We start from the raw sequence: 18,230 nt of genomic DNA, 5'->3' as shown, positions 1-18,230 counted from the left end.
GCTTTTCTTTCTTTCTGAGACTCAAGCCATGATCCTTTCTGCAGGAAAGCAGAAGTGAGCATATTTTCCTTCCCACCAGCCATTTGACTAGAAATGCCCAATTCTTGTTTGCATTTGGGCTCTTCTTTGCTTTGGTAAGACAGAAATCTTTATATGGGTCCAGGGGTTAATTTATGCCCATTCTATAGGGTCTATACACATCTAGATGACTAAATGTCTTTTCCTTGATGGGGGTGAAACAGAGCGTGGTCCCTTGCGTGAGGGTAGGAGTCCTGGCCCAGCTGCGTTGAACTCAGCTGGCTGCAGAAGCAGCCCTCAAAATAGTGCAAATATTACTGGCTGGGTAAGCTGCAGCACGCTGTATCATACCATAGATAGCCTGTTCCTACTATGTGACCTAACCAAGTCTCTAACACAACTGCCTTGTAAACATATCCTGAATCTGCTTTCCCCTTTTAAATGGAAATAACTACTTTAAGAGTCATCTAAGTTTATATAGGGGAGGTCAAAAGTTTACATCCAACTCAAAACCAGGCCTGCTGCAGCTGGAGTGGGGCAAGTAGGTTGTGGAGGTATCGCTGCAGCATACTGGGCGCAAACACACAGATTACAGGAGACTGCAGACACACGGGTTTAATTATACAGCGGCACTCATCAGCTGTTGATCAAACCTTGCTCTAATGAAAATGACCTTACAGGTCTTTCCCATCTCTGTGCCCACTACATTTGGTACTTCTGCACTGAGCAAACAAACAAGGTCTCTTCTTTATCACTTTATTTTATTTTTAAGTTTTGGCTCAAGAACAGAAATTGTTTCAGGACTACTCTCCTTGACAGATTCCCCATAGGTGACTAAGTGCTCTGAGTCTCCTGCAGGCAATAGTCCGCTAGCAGGTTTGCTAAGTCACTGCCAGGTGTGTGTGTATGCTTAAAGCTGCTTTTAATAAGACATGGCTAATCCAGGACCCTTCTTCCTCCCTGCCCTGCTAGCCCCAGTCCTGTGCCTCAGTCCTTTGTGGGTGCAGCCCTATGGACCTTCCTCAGACAAAGCTTCCCGCTTCAGGGACAGCTGTGGTTATGGTGTGCCTGGCTGGAAACTGGGTGACCTGGCCCCATCATAGATACCAGCATCGGAAATACCTCCTGGTCTGGCAGGTTAGAGGAAACTGGAGGAAACAGCTGGGGCTGTGCTGTGGCTGGATACTGGGAAAAGGCAGTCCAGAGGGGAAAGCGAAGCGACCCTTCCATGGAAGCAATGAATCCAACTCACCTACTGACACAGTAGAAGGCAACCAGTTTGAAGACATCCTCAAATACAAGGACAGATCCTTCCAGGTACAGGACTGATGAAAAACAAAAAAGACAGTCAGCAACCGTTGTCATTGAGCTGTATGGTAATAAAGCTGGTGGGTTTGGCTCACACATCTTGTATTCTGTGATTGTCCAGTATTTGCATGGGCTAATATGAAGAAGCATAAAGAACTGGCTTCAGATGGCCAAATGCAATGAGATTCTTGAGGGAAACACTAGAGAAGAAATGTCTCAGCCTGGCTTTCTGAATGGTTAGCTCAAGATATCACAGTGTTGGGAAGTAATAGAAACAATGGGAAGAAAAAAACCCAGGTCACAGCCAAAAGGTTCATTACAAGCCCATCTATCTCTAAAGATGTGCATATCCACAATACTTATATGGCTGACTTTGTGACTCTCCATGCTGGAATCTGGTTTGGTCTGGATGGACAAAGTGCTTTGAAGCAAAAATACTAGAAATTACTGTTTCATTACTATGTGTGTGGGCTCTGACCTGGGTCATGCAGGCAGTGTGAGCACAGCCTATTTGTATCTCCCCTGTCTTCTCCCTCCCATTGTGTTATACAGTGACAGCACTTTCCTTTAAGTGTCAAAACACAATCTACACCACATTGCAGAGTTCTTCAGGATGACCTCTTTTATAACAGCATGCTATGGCACTGCATAGCCCAAATCTCACATGTTATTATAGAGCTTTTGGCTGCTAAGCTAGAAAAAATTCACCGGCCAGTGGAGAAAATTTCACATTGACTGATAACCCAAGGCAGAGAGAAAGAGATGGATCTGCAGGAGAGAAGTGTCCATCTTTGCTTTAGCTTTATAGTCTCACAAATTGTCTGTGCCTGTATGTACGCAACACACCATCACAAACAGAGACTGACAAGTTTAAGGAAATCTGCGGTGAATTCTCAAAAATGCCTGCTTACTGGTGGTGGACAACTGGAGCCTTAGAGCTGCGCTGTTCCTGCCGCAGGAGCACGCCGCGAATCCTTGGGGAGCAGCACCAGCTCACACCCATGTAGCGGTGCCCACAGCTGCTCCGTGTCTTCCTTTGCTCCGTTTTCTAAGCCACAGCTCAGAGCTGTGGACACAAAGCTCAGCTATCGTGATTCAGCTTCCTCAGTCTGCCATGATTCACAGCCCTGTGAAACGTCTCCAGCTCCTTGCCCCTGCCTGCCTGGTTGTTAGTTCCCCTGCAACGCAGGGCCTCCAGCACCTGCGGGAGCGAGACATCCGCCTGGCTTTCCTCTCCCTCGGCTCCATGCACTGGCTCTTGTTCTCCAGCCAGCACAGAATCCCACTGGAAGGAAATGTTCAAGCTTGTCTCCTGTTCAGCTTCACAGTTCATTCCCCAAACAAGGCATTTCTTCCTTTTACTTCTCCCTTTGTCCTAGCCCAGGCCTGGCAGGTTGCTATTTTGGGCTGAATACACCAATGTAGGCATTTTTTAAAGTGGCAAAGGCTGTGTAATTCTCAGAAGTCATTCCTTTGGATCAGCACGAACAGATCAGCCTCAGTGTGTGCACTGATACCAGACTGCAACGTGGAATTTAAAACATACTTCAAGCAAAACAATCCTTTTCCCTAACTTTTCTCTCACAACGGGAAAAAATAAGTGTTCGGCAAGTTTTTTATTTTTCCATAATAAGAATCATGTTTCAGTCAGGGATTTTCATTAAACATCTACCATGAACAATTTCTATAGTTTGAAATCCATCTGCTTCGCAGCTCTGACACAGGAAACAAAAATAAAGACAAAACCCAGTGCTGTTCCAGAGAATGAACCAACACCCAAGAGTCTGAACTCACTTGAATCTCCAGCAATTTAATAAAGGCCTTTATGTGGACAACCGTTTTAAGGACTTTTTTTCCGTTAAGAACCACATGTTCACTTTGGCATCCCAAGTTGCAGGTGTACATAAGAAAGCAGGCTGCACCTGTACATGTTTACATACATGAGCAGATTGCTTGGATTGGGACTAATGATTGTTTCTGTGCCAGGAAGCTCTGCCATTTGGGAGCTTGAATTTTAGACAAAAGAATATTAGTCCGAGCTCCTCAGCGTCAGGAGTATCCACATAGAAGTACATTGTCACCATACAGCTACTTCTTCTCCCGTATATAGTTAAATAGCATAAAACACTACAAATCACCAGGACTTATATAGCTAAAGCAGTCTAGGTACAAAAGCTGCTGGAGCTTAAGGACAGGAGTTTTCAGCAGGTGGTATATAGAAACTGGACTGTCCCTGATCTGCTCTGAGAGGTCATAGAAGGTAACAAAATCAAGTGTATTTGTCAGCAGGCTGGAATTCATCATACAGAGACCCACAGCTCTGCTGGGACATTTTTGGGTGGCCTGCAAACAAGTAAGAATAGAAAAACACTGCTTTAGATGGATCATTACTCAATGTACTAGCATCATCAGGACCAATACTCTGCCCCAAATTTATTCCCAACAGTGACAGTGTCAAGCAGCCTGTGCAGGGCTATCGCAGCCACTTGGACCCGCTCCCAGCACAGCACCCATGGGGAAAGCCTTGCAATCTCCTGTGGGACAGGTCTTCCTTGGGAGAAACTATAACACTTTTTCCTTAACCTGTTTTTATCTAGACACCTGCTGACCACCAGCAGGCATCACTGATAAGTAGTCCTTTCTGACCGTTTTGCTGTTCAGTGGCAGATGATGGGTTTGGTACAGGAATGTCTATGGCGGGAATGGTTGTCATTCGCTTGTGGAGACCATTAAGTGGGTCCTGTTGCATGTCTCTGATTCTTGGAAAGATGCAGAAAATAGCAAGTTTGTACAGCTAAAAGGGCTCCGCTGACTGTTGGGGACAACATATTTCTCCTCCCAGCACTGTTACTGCCCTCAAGTCACCCTGTTCTGAGAAGACAGTCAGGACGAGGTGCTTTTCTCTGGCTGTGGACACGTTGTGGGTAGCTGGGGACATTTCACTGACATAAGCACTGCTGCTCAGGGAAGGACGATGATGTTGCCGTTTATAGGAACTTCTGACTTTTGCAAAAGCTACAAGCAGACGCTTTTCTGCTAGACTGCTGTAATCCTGCAGAGACAAAATTCACCTTTCTTGGGCTCATAAAACTACACCCAGGGCACCTGAAGAGCAAAGAAATCTCTGTGTCTCACCAGAACAGTGGCAGGATGTCAAGAATATGATGAAAAGCAACAGCAAAAATAGGCTGGGTTTCGTGAGCCAAACATACTGCCACAGCATACTGAGGTTTACCTGATATTTAGAAGCCCACAGAAAAAAGTCACCTTCAGGAAATAAAAGCAGAAATGTGTAGATCAATGGGCAATTTTGAGCAGTCTGAAATGAAGATATCAGAGTTAATTGAAAAGTTTTTTATGGGTGACAGAAGCATTAGTAACACGAATTACTGGTTCACTGTTGACCATACTCTGTTTTGTGACCCTTGTGCAACTCAGTAAGTGAACAGGACATGGCCAGGTTATGAACTGCTATAAATATTTATCATTGTCTCATCTTTCCCTTTACTGCACCAACATGCTCTGAAGAGTGTCACTTTTAGGCACTGACTGGAATGTGTCGTCTTGTTCCCTTTACTCTTCAGATCTCCCCATCATTTCTCCATCCAGATGCTGATGTTTTTGAGTCACGCTGTCCCTGGGCATTCTGCCTTCCTTTCCTCTTTGACTTTTCCCCACAGAATTGTGTTTGCTAGTCCTGTTGTTCTGGTCACATGGACAAACCACCCCAATTTCCATCTTCTTACTGCTTACGTAGGCTCACGGGACCCAATTACTTCAGCTTCTTCTTCCCTAATGGCACTGTTAGTCCTATTCACTGTTTTTGATACCCGTGTAATCCTTCAGAGACATCTGAAGTCAAAGATTGAATTCCTTATTCTGCAGCAGTTGTGTTGACAGAGGACTACTGAGAACACAACCATCCTCAGAAGTCCTGCTTGGATGTGCTTGAGATGCTCTTGTCTTTCCAGATTCTGGCATGCTGTGAGATATGTCATCATGGGAGTGATTCTACTTTTCTATTTCTATTTTAAGATTATAACTCCACAGTCTCCTAACCAGACCTCTCATTGGTGTTTCCCTCCTTTGCTATAAGTCTCTGGCGTGATACCACAGTTACCACGACCTTGCTTGCACTGACCCTTGCAGTAAGCAGCACTGGCCAGCTTTGCTGCTGTTCTGCTCCAAGGCAGAGGTTACTGATCCTAATTCCAGACGTTGACGTTCCTAGCTGTTGCACAGGCCAAGTTAGCAGTTTCCTGCCCCTGGGGAATGAGCCCTTGGTATTGTAGTAGAGGAGTGCAGTGACTACCATAGCCCTGGTGCTGGGGCTATTCTGTTTGTCACAATACATTGCGCTTGTCGCACCTGCCATGCTTTACAGAGATGTGTGAGAGCATGACGTAATTCCTTCAGGTTATTGCTTCAGTTCCCTGAGCATGTGCAAATCTCCTTCTGGCCCTTATTCATGCACTAGGCTGGTGGTGGTATTAAGAGAAAGAGCTTTAGCTGGATAGAAGGAAATTTAGATTACATTGCTAGAAGTCCTTAAGGTGTTTGCGGTGTCTTTCTGCAACAGCTCTGTCTGTTTGAAAGTTCCTAGTATCTGTCCCTAACATTGTTCCCTGTATTACTTTTTGATGACCTTCTGGACAGTACTGTTAGGCCTTCAAGTGCTGTGTTCTTGTAAAACACTGTCACTGTTTATCTGTTTTCTCTTCTCAAGGCCTTTTTATTTCTTCTGCAATCTGATGCCTCTGCTTCTTCCATCTGATGTCTAAGCTGTAGTTTCCTTTTTGGTTGCACAATTTAGAATGTCTTGCAACCCAGGTCTGTTTTGTCTTTTTTGTCTTTCCTAGTGATTCTTTCATGAAACTGTAAGTTGTTTCTGTTTTTCCCCCTCATCAAGGCAGTGCAGAAACTCCCCCGGTTTGGACTTCTGCCAGAGTCTTCTGTTGTGCATCCAACTCATGCTTTCTTACAGGATTTCAATTTTATGGTTTCCTACAGAGTTTAATCTTTCTGGCCGTGATGAAAAAAATCACTCCTGGTGGCAGTTCCTGGGAAATTGAAACTAATGAATTACGAAAGTGATAAAGTGTAATGAGCTTGGGTCTAGAGTGTGAGAGAAATCTATTTTTAAACTAGGTTTTTCACAAAATATAATTGCATTGTGCAGAACAAAATTAATGCCATTAAACAAGATGCAAAACACAGGCTTTTGCACTCTTCTCAGGCTGGGGTTGAGTGGAGGGGGCACTCGACAGACTTGACTGCTTCCCTGTGCACCATGTGTGTGTATCCTGGTGCTAAGAAAAAGGACCGTCCCCACATCTAACAGCCGCAGGGGTCTTGGCCACTCCACTGTACTTTGGCTCATCCACATTCACCCAAGCAGATGGGCAGCGCCTTGGCGTGCACTTAGATTTTATGCCTTTAGTTCAGCATAAAATCCTGCTGCCGCCTGGTCTCGTTGCCTCTGCTGCAGGATGCTTGAGCAGAAACTTGTTACAGTAATTTCGCTGCTCTGTTTCCTCCTTATTGCGATTAGTGTTTCAGCAGGGTTGAGAGGGTGGCTCTCAAGGGTACTTCAAGCACAGCTAACCCAGCTAAAACAAAAGTGTCACAGCTCCTCAGTGCTTTCCTTACAGGTATCCGTGTGAGCAGTCCCGGCAGGCCCAGGGGCACTGCCAGCTGTTTCAGGGGTTAAGAGCAGAGCACAGTCTGGCAAATGGCTGTTTGGTTTCAAAGCACTTGCCCTCCTCGTCAGATCCTCACCCTGCATCTCCTTTTTACTGCTCGAATAAACACCTTAAAGTCTGTGGAAATTCCATACCTGGTTTGCACTGTTTCTTCAGCCAGAGGCTGGGGAGATCCAGGACTTCTTCCCAGGACCAGACGGCAACATGAGGTTTAGCTGGAGTTTCAGAGGTCGCCACCCAGGGTCTGTTTTCTTGCTCTCACATAGCAGGGCTGAGGGGGAAAATGTGACCTTTCTGAAATGTTGAGGACTGAGAGGGCTCCCAAGGACACCAAGGGGAGTAGGGTGACACATTCGATTGGCGTGGTCCCTGCTGTAAGCAGTTGAGCAATGTGGGATCATTGCTGGAGAAGTCACATTTTCACAGGTAATTCAGCATCCACCCATACGCTACAATGGCAGTACAAAATTTATGGTGCCCAGCATGGTGATTCAAACTGTCAGGGCTCAGGGCTATGGCTGACAAGACAAACTGAATGTAGATATTTGCAAGTTGCTCTCAGGAGGCAAATTTCTTCAGTAAAACTTTGTGAAGTAAACGAAGCTTTCAGATATATAAAGGGTCTCCCCTGTGCCTCATGTAACAGGAAACGACACTATGATTTGAAATTCTGGGGGTTTAGTTCTTAGCAACACTTTCCAGGTTGTATAGATAATCTTGAGAATCAATCCTTATGTGAAAAATGTATGTTATCATACAGATGTATTTTATTAAGAACATTTTTTTTCCCATTTGCTTTGGAGAAAAGTTTATTTCTCTGGCTCTGAGATACATCATGAAATACCATAGAGTTGAGGTTAATCATATAGAAAAAGGAAGTCTTCTGAGCATTTTAAGGGAAGCCATCCGATACACAGAACCACATTCTGTGTGACAGACTTCCAGGAAAAAAAGACCACACTTTCCAAAGGTGAGTGATGAAAACGACTAACCCACTTTGAAATGGCAGAGGTCAATAGGGTGGAAAATAAAAGGAAAAAATGGTATTTCTGCTTCTGAGAGCTGTGATCCCACCTAGCTGCCAACCTGGAGGAAGAAGGTCTTCTGATTTCCACTCTTCTGAGTGGGATAAATTGATTTGAGGGTCCAAATCAAAGGTCAAAGTATGAGGTCCTTACTGCCCTCATTTTACTTTGAGCAGTATCTTATTTATCTCATTTACAAGTCTAAACTCTTGTTTATTAAGCTCTTTAAGATCTTCAGATAGCAAACTCTGTCCAAGGGCAAAAATTATAATTTGCTCCAGTTGAGCCACTGAGACAAGGGCACTGGTATTATGGGTACTGATTTAGAGTAGCTGTTTTAGAACCAGTAAGCTTTTTGGGTTATGTTCAAGGTACTAAGCAGAGTAGAGTAAGACAATATTATCCTAGAACAGCACGCATAGTCTCTAGCTCTGATTACACACAGATTTTGCATTATGCCTCTTGGGAGTGAAAAATAAGGCAAAAAACCCAAACAACAAAGCGACAATTAACAAAGCTAACAAGACCCTGAGGGCCTCTTTCCAACAGGCTTTCCTACAATCCTATCAGTTTAAAGCCTAAAGTAAAAATGAAAATGTTTGCATCGTGAGAGGGGAGGTACCTCTTCAGGATGAGAGTTTTAAAAAAAAAAAAAAAAGAAAAAAACCCACCCACTATAAGCAACCAGAATGTTTCCAAAACAACGTGTAAACCACGCAGAAACCTGGCACTGTTACATCCTGAAAAAGCAGCTGCACAGGTGTCATGTTTTAAAAGTGTTTTGTGTTTTAAAATAAGCAGCACATCAAAATGCTGTGGAACTCAGCTCAAATGAGCAGGACTTGGTGAGACTTTCTGCTTTTCTTGTGCACGTGTGCATTTAGAAAAGAAATTATGAACTTGCAAAACAGGTTATAAAATGTGTCCTCATACCATGTTTTACAATATCCCCCAAGCCCTCGGTCGCTGTTCTTGCCAAACCAAGACTCTGGGCTCCTACTTCAGAGTAGTCTCCTGAGTGGGAACTCCTCGACACTAACTCAATTTTCAGGGTTAATAACAATGGGGATAATGGAGAACTCATCCTTGGCAGGCAGACTGACCTTGGGAAGATGTCTAGGTTAGACATCCTTAGGGGACTAGAAATCATTCAGTCTCTATCTCCAATCAAACCATAGATGGTAGACCAGACAATGATGAAGTCTCCTGTGTCCTTATGACAGCCCACACAGAGGTGGCCTTTGGCCTTGCACCGCCTGTGGAAGCAGATGAGATCCAGCAGAAAGCAACAGCAAAAGGGCACTCCTTGAGCTGGAGGCCAGAGCTGGGGCAGAATTGTCCAGTTATCCCATGCCATGGGGTGGACTTGCTCAATGGTAGATTTTTCATGCCAAGAAGCTGCATAGGTGATGGTAGGCTTTTCTCGCTAATGAGAAACATGCATAAACAGGGGAAATTAGCCCATGCTGAGCCCTGGGTGATGCAAGCAGATTGTTATCTGTGTCTGAGTGGGGCTAGTCTGAAGATAACTAGGGTAGCTCTACGTCTTCAGAGCTGTCGCACAGACACACCATCGGCAGCAACAGGAACCACATTAAAAGATAACATTTGTCAGTCTACTATCCTTAACGGCAAGGTGTCTACCATACTGAACAGGAGTCATTTACGATGGGAAAATAGGATATTAGCCTGCATGACCAGAAGGTCTCCTTACATGCAATTAAACTGCTTAAAATTTGAACCTTAAGGTCAACTACATATTCAGCTTTTCCAGCCTCCTCTGCTAAAAATATGCAAACTTTTATTCATTGACTGGCTAATCCTTGAAAAAAGTAGTCTTGGACAAGTTCTGCTGCTGAAATATATGATTTGCTTAATTGATATAGAATCAGCCATTTTTGGCGAGAGAAGAGAAGAAGGATCTTCTCTCCCAAGGGCCTTGATAACTGTTATTTTTCCAGCACATTTCTGCTTTTTTCAGGCTAGTCAGGCCCAGAGCTGACAACAGTTTCTTACTTTGCCTCAATCACACACTCCATCACGCAACAATAAAGGAAAACATTCCTCTGAAGTAAACCTGAAAAATTGGCTTCCCTCACAGTACGGCAGCAGAGTTGCCTGTCAGGCTATACAGAAAGCATACAAAAAATGTCTGAATAGTGGTATTGGTACCTCAGCGCTGAACAAAGTCAAGTGCTCGGCAGGCAAAGGGCCTCTCTGCAGCCCAGTAAATACAGTGCTGGCCAGGAGCTGGGCTTGTTCAGGGCTGGTGGTACGCAGCTGGCCGAGCCCCTTCAGCAACCTGTGCCTCAGCTCTCACTCTATTAAATGGGTGCAATGACACTGACTTCCTTGGGAAAATTTGGCTGAGTTCAGCTCGGCAGGGAGGGCAAGGGCCTGCTCCTCGGCATGCTGCCAGCGATGCTCTGCCTCGAGGAGGTTGGCTGCTACAGGGCAATTTGGCCGCAGTTTTGCACTGACCTCCCACCCATCCTGACAGTGCTTGCCCCATACCTGCAGCCTCCTCTCCTTGCACCACGAGGCAGCTCTGCTGGGTTCCTGCCTCTGTGGGCAGCCTCCTTTCAGCTTCACCCACAGCATCTCAGATGCTCACGCCATCATCCAGTGCTACAGGATGTGACCCCATCCTTGGCTGCCTACTGCCTCTCTCCATCGTGTTCCCAGACCTCTGTCTCCAGCCTGCCTCCCACTCTTCTCAAAGTCACCAGCCACCCTCCATCCCCATATCACTTCCTTCTCCTTTCCAGGCTTTATTTCACATAACCCAGCACATGACAGCACCTCCAAGAAAGCATTGCCCCACCACACCGCCCTGCTTTCACATCCCCACATCCACGCTGCTCACTCCTTCCCAGCCACAACCTGCATGAGGGAGAGGAAGACAGGGACCAGAGGGGCATGAGCTCACGGACACACACAGCTGGCAGATGAGGGACGGTGAGAGCGCTTCTTGTGACAGCAGTGTCAGCTCAAAGTTACAGCCTGAACTCACCTAAAACCTGGCTCCTGCCTCTCCTAGGGACAGTGCTCACACCCTTTTCCATCTACTTTACTTGTGCTCATGAGGCTGCAGTATCCTAACTACTAGTTACTGGGACTAATGATGTTTTTGCCTTATATATATATATATATATTTTTTTTTATATATATATATTCAGTAAAATCATAGTCTATAGTAAACCTGAAGTTGAAGATGCTTAATGACCTTCCTGGCTGGGAGACAAGTCTCCAGGGCAGTTCATGAGGTGGTTGCCAAGGCAGTGCCCTCTTTGTCTGCTTTATTGCTGAAGAGCAGCATGGGGTATAAAAAACCCAAAAAACCCCTTGATCATTTCACTCTGTAATGTCAGGTTTAGCCTCTCATCTATTCAGAGGAAATCAGACCTATAAATAGTCCTACCCTGCTTTTCATGCCTTAGTTTACAGTATTAAGAATTCTTCTTTCTGGTATTGAAAGCTGCAGGGTTTCCACTCAAGGAGGCCAACTGTTTCTGTTAAAGTGACAATTTAAAAAGAACTACGGTACCATTACAGTGATAACAGAAGTAACTGAATGTACTTTCTGATTGGCCCTTCTGCCTGCCCTCTGATGAACCAGAGGTTGTCTCAAGAGATTTGACTTAGGAAGGATGGGATGTACATCTACTCCTTGGATTGTCCTCCTCCAACTGAAAAGTCCCTTTAGCACCTGTGTAAAATCAGTCCAGGAGCCTTGCAGTGCTATTAACTCCACATGATGAAGTCTATCTCAGCCCGCAGCAGCAAGCTGAGCTCTGCAACATGCCAAGGGGTGTATAATTGCATCTATAGGGCATTACTGGGCTTTTTCAAGCACGTTGAGATACCTCATATGAGTTAATTCAACTGGAAATCTGCACTGATTAAATAGATGGAGCACTTTCTTTAATTTCCCCTGTATACAAGGTTATCTACCAAAGAAAGGAAGGTTATGGTTTTTGGGGAGATCACAGGTGAGACACTAACCCAGGAAATATTTATGTTTTATTTATTTTTTCACCACCATCCCTCTGTAAATCTTAGCAGTATTTCTCTCAGAACCTGGATCTTAGAGAATGGGAACTGCTTTTGCTGCTCTCCTGAGACATCCCTTCTGAGAACTGCCATCTGCCCTGAGCTTGCCCACAGACTGACTCAGTCTCACTGGCTGGTTCCCTCTCATGGGATCGCTCAGGCTAGCAGGGACCCCAGGAGGTCTCTAGGCCAAACCCCTGCTCAAAGCAGGGTCAGCCATGAGGTCAAACCAAGTTGCTCAAGTCTTCATCCAGCACCGTCTTGAAAACCTCCCATGAAAATCTGCAAGTGCTACACAAATAAATGGCTTCATCTTAGAAGTCAGTGTCATGAATACCAGCCCATACTTCCATTCATTCACTTCAGCGATGAAGTGAAAGATCCCATGTTTCTGACCTCAGTCAGTACCACAGATTTCCACCTTTTTCCATCTCCATTCCAGTTCAGAAGGGATCCAAAATAAATGCAATTAGAATTAATTTTAAAAATGGGAGATTGTCTTCCTATAGGTTATTTTCCCTTATCCTCTGTTTTCTGAGTCTTTAAGAGATTTTAAGATTACATCTTCAGGCTTTTCTCTGCAATTGTGAGGGTTATTTCTCTTTCTGGGGAAAAAAATATAATTCTGCCTATCTTCACTCTACTTTGTGATTCCAGCAGGCAGGGTGTTAGCAAAAAGACTTGCAAAACTGAGGAAGCTATTGCAAGAGCTGCCAACATTTCCACAAAAATATTCATATCACAAATATAATCTGCACAACTGGCCGCTCTCATTAAAGGAACTAAATTGTGAGTAGACTGCAGTAGCTGAGCTATCCTCCCATTTTTTTCCCATGACCTCATTTGTGCAGTACTTCAATGCAGTTCATGTGGAAAAATACCACCTGACCATGCTGTGCCATGTTAGCAGTGAGGACTTTGGTCTCTGAATTTGTTAATCCAGCCTCAGCAACATGTATTAAAAGAAATGTTAACAAAATAAAACAGGAAAATCTGCCATAATGGACCATATCTGGCCATAGTGGCCAGGGCACCAGCAGAGTGCAATAGGCAAGTCCATTATAAGCATCTGAAGGAGTCTGAGCCAGTAAAGAGCATCTACTGAGTTGTTCCTAGTCAATCTGTCTCCTCTGCCCTGCCTCATGCTCACTCAGTGAGTGCCCTCATAGTGCTTGGACCTACCGACCCATGCAGGGACACAGGCAGGAATTTGTATCCCTTGCACCTGAGTTCTGCCATCATGCCAAGCGTGCTCACAGCCCTCACCTCAGGATGGCTGGGCTGTAAAGACGAGGGCTTTCAGCAGCTTTGTTTAGAGCTAAGCCTGCAAAGATGAACAAAGTCCATCCCCATGTTACTCTAATGCTCCTCTGTAAACATGCTGCTGCCTGATTACTGTTGTTTAATTACCATTTGTTACTGCTACAGGACAGTCAGAATGACTGCACATACCCTTTTTATCTTGTGCAAATGGCATTAGTCTATAATAAAAAACTTTTTTTTTTTCCCCCTTATGTGCTTGGGAAGGAGGAATGGAAGTGTAGAAGTGGCTGAAGTAACTTGGTAATGATGGACAAAGTTGGCTTTGAGAGTTAAGCTTGCTTTCACAGCATTAGACTGCACTGATTTCGGATTATTAAGGCAGGAAAGTAGACTGTGAAATCTTAGCCCTTAAATAATCTCTTCCCTTTTCTGATTGATTTCACCCTTCCTAAAATCCAGTGTGCAAAGGAACACTTTTGCTTGTCTAAATTTCTGTTTTGACTCCCCAGCTAGGCCTGCCTTCCTGCTGCCTCTAGACCTGGTGTAACTCTTCTTTCTGTTCTGATGGACAGAGCTTAGAGGGTGGCGGATGTACAAAGTGGTCAGGTCCTCATGAACTTCCATGGCAGACAGATTTCCTTTGGTAAAAGCAGTTAGAGAATTAACCAGGCAGGTAAACTGCTGCTGTGTGTTTTACTTGAGTTGTGGTCTTCTCTGAAATCCCTACTGTCTGTCTCAAGCATTTCATACCAGGCTCCAGCCTGCACTGCCTGAGCTCAGTCTAACTTTAAGAAAGACCAACCAAATACAGTGACCAGGGCAGGACACTGGATTTCTTTATCAACTTCTTTTTTGCTACTAGACTTGGAACTTTTTAGCAATACCCAGTGATGGCTTTTAAACTACTTTTGAGTGCAGTAATTGCCTGTATCTTTTCTGTCAAGGTATATTGTAGGTCCTTACCACAAGCCCATACCACATAACCTGAAGTACAGCTGCTGTCCATAAATGAGAAATTGAGTATAATCTACCGTGTCCAATGGTACCGTGTCTCATCTTTCAAAGGTGGTATTAATTGTGATCTGGACATTTTTATGTTACTCGGAGATAATTTATTTTGGCTTTCCTATTTGATTGTGTCAAGGTTATTTCAAGACCTCCGTCATGCTTCAGCTCATTCAGTGTTTGTCTCCAGAGAAGCTGGGAGGGTCAGAGCAGGCAGTGTTTTAATTTAAATTTCAGAATTTTTCTGTAATAAATGAAGTAACCATACTACAGACAAGGCTTCACCACAAACCCCACTTCAGCTGTTTACTTATTGATTTTGGGGGCTCAACTCAGACTTGGCCCAGCACGTTGGAAGAGATGCTTCTGAACAGCTACACCTGGTGGCAGATTGTCCCCTTTGGGTATGGTTTAAATACAGAACAAGGACAGCAACTCCACAATGTGAACAGACCCAGGAAAATAAACCTCCAAGTGAGCAAAGCCAGCTGCAGTGATGTGGAAGGCAGGAGGCAGGAGCATGATTACAAGAGCAGGCATCCATAGCAGGATTAGGCCAGCCTCAAACCCCTTAGGACATGAGCCTGAGGAGTTCAGTACTGACTTGGCAAATCAATTCCATAGTTATTTCTATAAAAATTACTAATGATATGAATAATATGTTCTTCTTTATTCTGTGCAATTGCAGATATTTCTCCTGTTTAGCATCATTTTGCATATTTGGAAAGGAATTACATCCTCTTTTTTGGTACAGAAAAGTTTGGAAAATAATTACTACACATTCCGCACCAAAGCGTATGTGCAATATTCCTGAGAAGTATATGGTCAACTCATGTGTTCCATGAAGTCAAATTATTTTCAGATATAATTGATTTCCCAGAAAAAAAGGAAGCATTACACTCAGTATATGGTGCTAGAGCATTCTTCTATTAAAGGACTTTACCCCCATGGCATGTGACTTCATAACCCTTTGTGAAAGTAAAAGCTACTGTCGCTACTTGCACCAAGTGGTTTATCATACTCAGATGCTTCCTTCAAGCTTTCAGTATATGTTACTTTAAACATGCACATTTACTTTAAACATCTGATTCTTTTCTTTTTAATACTGCTGCAATGTCACTGATGTCAGTGGAATGATTTCTGACTGTATTACACATAAAGGGGAAGGAGAATCGGGACCTGAAGTTACAACCAGTTTGCTGTGAAGAGCCAAGGGTAGGAGTCAGCTGAGGAAATGGTGCTCAGTTCTTGAGGTATGTGAAGCTAGTGCTCCATTTTGGGATGAAGCAGAAGTAAGGGACAACTCTCAGAACTGTAAGCCCATAAAGTAGTTGAGATTTTAGCAGAGCTTTAGAGTTATCTCCCAACACTGCATCTCTAAATGGAAGAAATCTTGTAACAAGCCTTCTCTCTGGGAGATTTCCACTGTTCTGAGTAAGAAGTAAGGGATCCTTCAGGCTGAGAAGCAAAACCACAGAGATCCAAGGCTTTGAAAGTTACTAGGTTTCTCAGCTTTCTGATGAACCATGTGGTATCTGCTGTTGGATCTCTACCACACCTGCTGCTGTGACCAGGCTTTAGGCTTTATGTCTGGAGGAATTACAACCAAAGATGAAGAACCAGAAGAAAATTTTTAAAATCCAGTTTCTTCATTCTCCTGTTTTATGATCCTAAGGGCTACTTCATAGAACAGGTAAAAATTCCCCACAAAAAAAAAAAAAAAAAAAGGAAAGAAGTTTCATTTCTTGACCCTCTTACCTAGTGGGTTCTTTGGGGATTTCCAATTTAAAAAAAAATCACAATTAAATCTGGTCTTCCCCTCAGAAAACTATACTTCCCTAAATATTTCATCAAATGTCAACAGAGCAGATCTGATATGGGGAAAAGAAAGGGAAAAACAATGATCCACCATTATTTGGCAGTGCAATGCTAGGAAGCTTCCTTTTCTTGTACTTCATTGAATGGCCATCTATATATGCATCTCGGGCTGGGCAGCAACCTCTTTACTGTCATCATGATACTGGGGAAAACCTCTTCAGGTACGATCTGAAAAGTAGGATGGGATGAGAACAGCTTTTTACAAACAGCTGAGCAGTAAAACTTGCTGTTTAAAGCTGCATATGGTAAAAGTAAGAGATGGACATCATTGTAGAGATGGCACAGAGCCATCATGTCACCTCTAAGGACAGTGCATCCTTCTTTGTGTCACTCATGAAGCTTAGATTGCACTGAGTCCTCATGAGAAGGACAAGATGCAGCTGGCAAGGTGCTCCAAAATAGTAAGCTGGGATGGGTTGCAACTTGAATTTTAACAGGAATGGAGGATCTCCATAAAATCTGAGCTATATACGTCAAGGCAAATTCAGCTTTCAGTCTACATCTGAATGCATCAAGTCTGTGGAGTCTAACGAGCTGAATCAAGGTAACAGGAAGAAAAACTTGTTCCCACTTCTTCAAACCCTTTAGGAGGAGTTCGCTCTCAGAAAGGGACAAACAGCTCTCTGTGGGGCACATTACACAGATCATTGCTTATGTGCCAACTCGGAAAGGAAATACTAGGAGCAGGCCAGCAAAACCAAAACTGCTTGTCTCCAGAACAGCTGGGACTGGGGATTCTCAAACGGCAGGGGAATTACAGCTGCTCCTTTTGAAGGGCACTGGAAAGGCACCAGCTCTGCTCCATGTCATGCAGACTCAGAGCAGGTAGCTATCAGGAGGATTCACCTCCTTGTCTGCAACGTTCAGTAGCAAGCTGAAACCTCCTTTTAGCAAGCACAGAAGAACTAAAGAGGGACCTCCTGAAGTTAAAGACTAGATGCCTGAAAAAACCCTGCCAGTCTACAGTGGTGCTCAGGCTATGCAGTTGGCATGCTTTACACACTCTCAGGAAGTCTAACACCAAACTTTCAACTGACTTGCATTCCACAGCAAGATAATGTCTCTGGGGGAGCTCAGAAGTCTCCTACCCCGACACTTACAGAATACCCAGGAAGAGTGAAGGGCACTTCATTAAGCTAAGGTAATTCAGACATACCAGGGTAGTTAGAAAGGAAGCTCAGATTCTAGCCTTAATTCTTTTACGGCATTCGGACAACATAAAATTTTATTTCCTAAAAAAGTTTAGAAAGCAGTTGGAGTAAAGCAGAGACAATAAATCAAAGCTAATGTATTAGGTTACTCTGAGGCACAGAAGATATACCATCTCCCCTTGCACCAGATATAGTCGTTTGGCTTTACTAAGAGGAATTAATTCTATTTCTTCTAAACTCAAAAGCCAGGCTACTTACCCTAAATGAGAAAGGAAGCAAAAGCATGACTGTTTCCATGCCCAGTGTGTTTCTGTCAAAACAGTGCAGGATGGAGAACTGAGAGGCTTTCTACAGATCAACCCTGACAGAACTCAAGCTAAAAATAATGTGAATATCCACCATAGGAATGCATCAGCCTCAGGGCCGCTGGGATTGCTGCACATGTGATGGCAGTTCTCCTGCTTTTTGAATGAGAGCTAATTTTTAATTATCCTCCTCCACTTATTTTGTAACTTGTATGAAAGTGGTGGAAACTGATTTAATTCTTGCTCCTACCAGAAAGCTGTGTCTCTGAACACATGCTTTGTGTTAAGTTAGTGATAAATTAGAAATAGCAAGCAAGTAAGTTTGAAAAACATGGCAGAAAAGTCTTTCTAGCTAGGCTAGCTCACAGTGAAATTTTTGTACTACATTTTACTTTGCCTGTCCTCAAAGAAATCAGAATTTATGGTGCAGGACACAGGTCAAGAAGTATCATTTCTATAAATAAAATTTCTAGGATGGCAGGATTAAATTTTTTAACTTTTATCCAAAGGAAAACTTGAATC

The 18,230-nt window shown here is 43.8% G+C and overlaps 1 protein-coding gene across 1 annotated transcript in view; it reads right to left on the bottom strand.

The window, feature by feature from the left end:
* The window catches only part of RIN3 (Ras and Rab interactor 3), a 69,766-nt gene that overhangs the window by 25,617 nt on the left and 25,919 nt on the right, over positions 1-18,230 (bottom strand). Inside the window, exon 4 of the mRNA XM_010583862.1 lies at positions 1,271-1,343. Within this exon, the coding sequence (XP_010582164.1) occupies positions 1,271-1,343 (73 nt within the window). The remainder of the gene's footprint in view (positions 1-1,270; positions 1,344-18,230) is intronic.

The sequence above is a fragment of the Haliaeetus leucocephalus genome, unplaced genomic scaffold (assembly GCF_000737465.1).
Source record: "Haliaeetus leucocephalus isolate CR32 unplaced genomic scaffold, Haliaeetus_leucocephalus-4.0 Scaffold932, whole genome shotgun sequence".
In the NCBI taxonomy this organism is placed as follows: Eukaryota; Metazoa; Chordata; class Aves; order Accipitriformes; family Accipitridae; genus Haliaeetus; species Haliaeetus leucocephalus.
This window is presented reverse-complemented; position numbering and strand designations above follow the sequence as displayed.